Source organism: Peromyscus leucopus, chromosome 20 (genome assembly GCF_004664715.2).
Source record: "Peromyscus leucopus breed LL Stock chromosome 20, UCI_PerLeu_2.1, whole genome shotgun sequence".
Lineage (NCBI taxonomy): Eukaryota > Metazoa > Chordata > Mammalia > Rodentia > Cricetidae > Peromyscus > Peromyscus leucopus.
The window spans coordinates 49290711-49298450 of NC_051080.1; the positions used below are offsets into that span (position 1 = coordinate 49290711).

The following is a 7740-nucleotide window of genomic DNA, read 5'->3' on the forward strand; positions in this document are numbered from 1 at the left end:
TGCTTCCCACCTCCACTCTACTTCCCTGGTTATATACTCTCTTCTTTGTTGGTAATAAGGCCAGTGATAGCATCTCTCTCTGTGTGACTTAGTGAAATCAAAAAGAGAAAGGCTGACTGAAGGAAGCCACTGGAATTGAACCACACAGAGGAACTTCAACATCTTAATGAATACCAAAGGTGATGCAATAATGTTTTTGAAAGGACTGAGGAATATTCTGGTAAATAAGATCACTTCCCTGGCAAGTATGAGGCTCTGGGTTTGATTCCTAGCACTTTATAAAGTGGGAATGATCACATATAAGTCTACAGTCCCAGCACTAAGAAGGTAGAGGCCAGCAAGCCAGGAGTTTGAGGTTATCCTTAGCTAAATAGAGTTTGAGTTTAAGGCCAGCTTAGCCCAGCGACTTTTTTTTTTTTTTTTTTTTTTAGAAAATAGACAGTCAAACTTCTAATTTTATGCAATTTAGTGGACTTTTCCCCCTAAAAATGACTTACATTGTAATGTTGTTCTACTTTATCTAAGGTCAGCTTTCTTACCTGTAATGTGTAATTTTAAATCTGTAATAATTTCATCAATGAAAGACAAATATTTTTGCCTAAAAGAGTAAGTAAAATTTCAAATATCAATATGCTGATTATATATTAAAGTCTGTATACTCCTAAAATGTTTTGAGTGTGTTTTATTAAAAGGATTTAGCTCAGTGGAAGAGCACTTGCCTAGCAAGCTCAAGGCCCTGGGTTCAGTCCTCAGCTCCGATAATTAAATAAAATAAAATAAAATAAAATCTCATGTAGTAACCTCATAGAAAAAAATACCAAAAGCCATTTATATAAAATAATTTAATATTGATAACATTCCAGAGCAGCTTGCCTTTAATTAACAGTAGAACAGTGGTGGGTTGATTTCTTGAGGACTTATTCAAGGAGAGTAATCACAACATGGTCATCTTTGCCTTGCCATAGCATCTCTCCTTCAAAGTGCACCAGTCCATGTTTCCTGGCACGCATGAGGATGCCCACTACTTTATCTGAAATCCGAACATATCTATCAAAGAGTTCTCCAAAAGTAACCTGGATCTTGCCATCTCGTCTGTGGCGAGCCATTGTGCGGATGACAAAGCACAACTCCATGATTTCCCTGTAGATGTGTTCCTCGGCTCGCTTGGCCCTTTCGGCTGTCTTGCTTCCCTCCTTGGGACGGCCATAGCCCTCATCTCCCTTGTGTAGCCGAGTGGACATGGCCAGGTCATAGTCAAATTCATCACTGAAGGGATTGAGCTTCTGTGACTGTATGTGGTCATCGGCCCACTGCTGCCATCTCCCTTTCAAGTTGTCCACTTGGCTGTATCTCCGCTGGGCCCTACAGTTGAGTGTCTCTGTGTATCTGTTTGCCCTGGAGGAGAGAAAGTGGAGAAGCAAGGTTGACACATGAACAGCACGTGTCATTTCCCTTTAAACCTCCCGTGTGTGCATCTGAGTGTAAGTCTTTATAGTTCATAGGATGATAAAATGCATGGTACGACTTACAAAAAAGTGATTTCTTATATCATTCTTAACTTTATATCCTAGGTCACTTCCTCTAACAATAATGGATTAAACACCAATGATATTAAACTCAAGTTTAACAAAACAAACCACAAAACCTCCCTTGTCTATAGTGTGGAAGTATCTGTTTCTAATATGTTTCATGTTATCAACATTCCTGAACTGGAACCAGTTCTCAGAGGGCTTCTGAAACCAGTTACTTCCCAAACATGCATTTGGTACTACTATACACATTGGAGTAGTTATGCATAGAATTTTGTGCATTTTTCCATGCAAGTCTAGTGTTAGTGATGTACACAATTCAAGGCATCAGAATTCACAAATAGATGTGTCTTACTGAATGCTATGTGCTGGCATTCTTCCAAACAGTTCATTATTATTTTCTAGAATCATCTATAAGATGGGTAATATTTTACTCAGCTGTATAGATGAAGAAGCTGGAGCCAGAAAGATTACAGAACATTCTAAAGACAAAACTATTAAGTGGCAGGCTAAGACTGGAATCTGAAGCCAAATTAAGCTGTCACAAGAGGTCAGTATGCAACTCATAAGAAATATTGCTTGAGTCTGTAGCAGAGGAAGGATTCTGCAAGACTGAAACTACAATCAATGTGATGCCACCAGCATTCAGGGGTAGCGTGTGATAAATGGGTTGTGTTTCAAAATAAGTGTGTGTGTATGCATGTACATGGGTGCATGCAGATGTGTGTGTGTGTGTGTGTGTGTGTGTGTGTGTGTGTGTGTGTGTGTTCCCTTGGAATTTGGAATGCATTTTTTATTAAAACTACAAAACTCGGCTTTTGAAACATTGCATTATGATAAGAGGATGCAGACCTAATTTTCAAATAGCTAATTTTTGTACTTGAAAAGCTCCGTTGCTTCAGTATCTCCAATTTAGTAGACTTTTTCTTTGTAAAAACAAATTGATTCCATCTTCCCAAGGTAACCCCTTTACTCTGTGGAGCACTAAGTGGCCTCATGTCTGGATACATTGGGATTGAAGATGTGAAGAGAAGCCTTGCATTCTCTATGAGTGGCATGACAGGACTTTGAGCACTACTAATTCACTGCTCTAAGCCCAAGAGTAGGCCAGGTTTATGTGTCAATGTACACACTTGCTAAATTCTGCTCAGATGACAAATGGGCCAGTGAATCACCGTAACCATTTCTACCCCTGTGGTCCTAAGTCTGTTTTGTCAGGATAACCCTGAGTTGATGAGACTCATCACTTCCTCCCGGTGCCAGGAGACAAATGTTTGCTCTCCTTCTGTAAAGAAGACATGAAGCCCATCAAGTGCAGACACCAGACCTGTATGTGGTCATTTTCAAAGAAAATTAATATCCACTAGATGGCGAAGTTTCACTAATTCCCGTGTTTCTGTTTCAGAAAGTCCTATGACTGTGGTCTCACGGTTAGGTTAGAATTAGAAGGGAATGCTCTGATGTTACACTTTCATAGTAATTTGGAGAAAAACATGCAGCAAGGTTAACTGGGAAAAACAGCACACAATACTGTACATCACATGTTTATTACAGTCCTTTCAGTTTGAAACAGTGCTAAAAGCAACAGCACATTGAAGTGGACTAGATTTCACTCAGCCCTGTTAAAGTGTGCTGTCACTGCTTTGCTGTTAGCTATCTGCTCACCTTCCCAGTGTGGCCTGAAAATCTTAGAAGAGTCAATCGTGTACCCGTGAAGCCACAGTGATGAAGACAGGCATAATCTAATGATCATAGTTAATTCAAGGAAAAAAAAAATCTGGTGGCATATTTGAAAACAAGCATCCATCCAGCTACAAAGCATGAGAGACTTCAGAAGGTAGTTGTGTGATGCAGTAAAGTCTCAGCACAGAGCTCTGCTCCATGCTAAAGTGTCTATACGCTCAGCCTTTAGGAGTTCATGGCTGCTTAGCTACTACTCCATCTGTCCTTTACATGATACCATCTAAGCACTCTTTGGGTAGCCATTGGCTAGTGGGAAAAGCACCCTAAAAGACATTCACAAATATAATCCAGGTAACATAAAGTTGCATTTGCAACTTATGTGTAGAGGCACAAGGCTGAAGAATTCAGTGATGTTATGCACAAATGAAAAATATTGCATTGGCATCCAGGTGACCAACTGAACATACGACCTCTTTAAATTTTCTCATGTGGGCATTATGCCTATTTTGTAATTTTTATAAAGAAAAAAAGGTATAGTAGAAAACTGTACAGTAGCATCAGGAAGTGATTTGTTTAAACTTCATGTTCTGTGACTTTCTGGGTTTTTTTTTTTTTAAGGTATAATTTCTGTCTTCTACTTTTAGTTAGGAACTTAGGTGCTCTGCATATTGGAGCTCAATGTTTGAGAAAGTTGTAGGTTTGGAAATATATCTATGAAGAAGTCCTTATCTTTTAAAAGAAGGATTTTTCAAAATCCCATTTCATTGTCATATTGTAATTCCCCAAAATAAAAGGAAATGGAACAAAACAAGAATTAGAAAATAAGTATAGCCAGGCGTGGTGGTGCCTGCCTTTAATCCCAGCACTTGGGAGACAGAGACAGGTGAATGGAATCTCTGTGAGTTCGAGGCCAGGCTGGTCTACAAAGTGAGTTCCAGGACAGCCAGAGCTACACATAAGCCCTGTCTTATTTTGTCTTTTCTTTTTTAAGTCTTTTTTTTTTTTTTTTTTTTTTTTTGGTTTTTCGAGACAGGATTTCTCTGTGTAGCTTTGCGCCTTTTCCTGGAGCTCACTTGGTAGCCCAGGCTGGCCTCGAACTCACAGAGATCCGCCTGGCTCTGCCTCCCGAGTGCTGGGATTAAAGGCGTGCGCCACCACCGCCTGGCTTAAAGTCTTATTTTAAAACATTGGGAAGCTACATATCACAATGGATCTTTTTTATACCAACAAATGTATGAATGGTTTTACATTTTTAATTGTTAAAAGTATTAAAGTGTCAGGTTTAAATTGGAATTAGAAATTCTTATATCCTAGAGATCATTTAGGTCATCAAATACAATATCATGATATTGTATGCTTTAAAATTTCCGGTGAAAGGGTTCAGATCAGTGTTTCTCAACCTGTGTGTCATGGCCCCTTTGAGGGTTGAACAGCCATTTCACTGGGGTCACCTAAGACCATTAGAAAACACAGATACAATAGTTAACTGTACCAGATGTGATAGGCAAAGTACCTTGGAAAGTTTAGTTTTATTAACAGAAACATTCCTAATCTGTCCTCTCTAAAAATGACATGATCTTAATGTTGCTTTCTTACCTGAAGGCAGGTTATTAGTACTATAATGACAATATGGGAACCAGTTTTATCATGGTTCTGTCATTTGGGGAGTAACTATTTGAATAAGTTATTAAATGGCAATAAAATTAACAGAATATAAAACAACCAGGAGTTTTATATATAATCTATACGAGTGGAATGGTACAGGAATGCTCTCTAATCAATGTCCTTCACCTGAATCTCAGCTTCAGTATGTGAAGGGGTCCTCAGAGTGAATTTCCTAGTCCAAGATTGGGATATTTATGAAGGGAGGTAGTTGTGGTGCCCCCCACTGGACAGTCGGTGCCCAGTTGTCCTCGTGACTGAAGAACCTCAGCTGCTTGTCCCACTGCACACAGACATGCTGGGGAGAATTAGCTCCTCTGTGCATTGACACCGCCCGGGGACAACCACTGATTGATTAATGGATCAGTGGGGTCACATGTCAGGACAGTGCCTTTGTGGTTGATGAGCAGCTGTGATCCTTATCCTCCTTCCTAACAGGCTTGAGAACCAGGCCTCTGATTCTTTCTACATGTTGGTATTGTTCCAAATCCAAGGAACTAGAATGGGGGAAGGGAGCAGGGAGTAAAGCATCAAGCAAGGCTGGAGAGATGATGGTTCAGTGGGTAACAGTTCTGGATGCACAAAAATGAGGACCTGACCTCGAATCTAAAATAAAATAAAAACCCCACATTAAAATAAAATAAAATGAAAACACATACAGGCATGGCCAATGTTCATGTAATACCAGCACTGAGAAGTAGACAGGCAGATTCCTGGGTGCTCGCTGGCCAGCCAGATTAGCCAAAGCTGCGAGTTTCAGGTTCAGTGAGATGCCTTGTCTTGTGTATAAAAGGGGAGGGCGACAGGACAAGACACCTGGCATAGTTCTCTGACCTCCACACCCACACATAGGGGTTTATGTGCAAACAGGCTTGCACATACACATACACACATGCATGCATGCTCACACAAAAGCCATTTTGTCTCTTTTAAAGCCGTTCAACATAGTTGGACTAAACCCTGCACTCTGGAGGTCCCTGAGATCGATTAAACTGATGCTTTGCTTTATGCTAAGGGAGTGCATGTAGCACAAGGGTGATCATGCAAGCTCCGGTTCAGCCTTTCCTGCTGCCTCACTTACTGCTCCTGTGACTTTGGTGCGTCTTAGTTTCTGGGTGTTCTCATTCTCTAAGCTTGTAGCGTATGTCTCCACCACACCAAGAAAGGGGCCCCGCACATGCAAATTCGATTCAGGAAGCTGGAGAACAATGCTGACATCAGTTTCCCCTTGTTGTTGAGGCAGTGATGGCGTGGACCAGAAGGGCATGTCCTAAGTTAGCACTGTCATTTCAGGCCAGAGATGTGCCTGCCCTAAAGGACTCAGTCTAACTGGCAATGCGTCCCCTTCCCTCTCTGTTTCTATCGCTGGAACTCTGGTGCCTGAGGCACAAGGAGTACAAGGCTGCATTCACTTACTGGGAGGGCAAGGGGCGCTTGATCCTGGCAGCAGCCACGTGTGCTGCATCCTGTTCAGGTCTCTCCTCCACGTCCCCTCCATAGCCACTGTCCTCTGTGTCCAGGCTGTCACTCTTCCACTTGGGCTCTTCCTGCTCCATCACTTTCCAGCCTTTGGTCAGCTCGGATACCAAGTTGGTGCATTTCCTTCTCCGTGTTGGCGAGTCATGACTGAGGAGGATTCTGTCAATGTCATTCTCTGGCTGGACAGCTTCAGACACACCCCCGTCATTCTCGTACCTGTGGCTCAGGTAGTTCACATCTCCTCCTCGCTCATAAGCCTTGCTGACAACTGTTCTGGTCACTTCTTTCCTTTTGATGTGGGAGACCTCAGAGGCCTCTTCTGAGTGTTGTCCATTTCCATGTCCATCTGGCTTTGGAGATGGAGGTTTGGGGACATGCTGGTGGGGATTGGGGCATGCCCCTGGCTTAGGAGTGTCGGGTGGGTCGTTGGTTGCTCCAGGCAGCCAGCCTGCAGGCTCCTGGGCCTGCTTGGTGCTGTTCTCATTCGCCCACTGCTGCCAACCACGGGCCAAGTTGATAACCAGGGTGGCTGTGCGTACCTTCCGGAGGGCACTCTTGGCTGGCCCCACCTCCCTTTCCTGTTCTCCGGGAGCCATGCTACCTGTTTCTTCTCTGCTGACAGTCTGGGCACTGGCTAAAGAGAGAGTGTGGTTGAGAGAGGTGCCTGGGATTTAAATAGAAGCAGGGTGTGAGTGGGAAGGAGAGCCTGTGACGGTGGAAACTATGCGAAGCATTTCTTGCCAAGATGTGGTGCCCGGTCCCTGACGGCGTTCTGTTTTTAAACCCTGACAGGTCCCATTTCATCACAGCAGAGGGACATCTCTGGTGGCAAAGGACATGGCTATGTTCCCTCCTCTCTTCTCCAAGTGCCAGGATGGAAAGCACTAGACTGCATCATGTGCTCAGCTTTATGTTTTCCTTGACCTTAAAATATGATCCTACCATTTAGAGGAGCATCCAGTTTGTGCACAAATTGTCCTAGAGCGTTAAAGGCTTGTTCTCAGTTAAACTTCGGTAGCCCTCAATACAGCTGCCATTGGGTCACATTTGTAGGTGAGGGAAGAGATATCTAACTTCCTGTAGATGTATATGAGATTCAAGTCCTGAGAGATTGGAAGCTTGGGCTTCCTTTTATTCTATAATGGTTAGGAAGAGATCTTAGAAAATTGTCTGATCAGATCTTCATTTCCAGTTGGAAACATTGGAGTCCAGAGGAAAAATAAGGTCCAGATGGTGAAAGGTTAATTATTGTTTTCTACCCCCATTTTGGGAGAAAGCCTATTAATATACATTAGCATATAACATATATTAATATGAAGACAGTAAACTGTTGTAATGATGTAAAAATTAAATTTTATTTATTTTAGAAATTATTACTAAAATTAAT

At 42.2% G+C, this 7740-nt stretch overlaps 1 protein-coding gene across 1 annotated transcript; it reads right to left on the reverse strand.

Annotated features, from left to right (window-relative positions):
* Positions 1-823: 823 nt before the first annotated feature.
* Abra (actin binding Rho activating protein) lies at positions 824-7080 on the reverse strand. The gene is made up of 2 exons (XM_028879304.2): positions 6291-7080; positions 824-1395 (listed from the first exon to the last, which is right to left on the reverse strand). Exons 1-2 carry the CDS (start codon positions 6947-6949, stop codon positions 918-920), a joined length of 1137 nt encoding a protein of 378 aa, XP_028735137.1. The 5' UTR covers positions 6950-7080; the 3' UTR covers positions 824-917.
* Between the last annotated feature and the right edge of the window lie 660 nt (positions 7081-7740).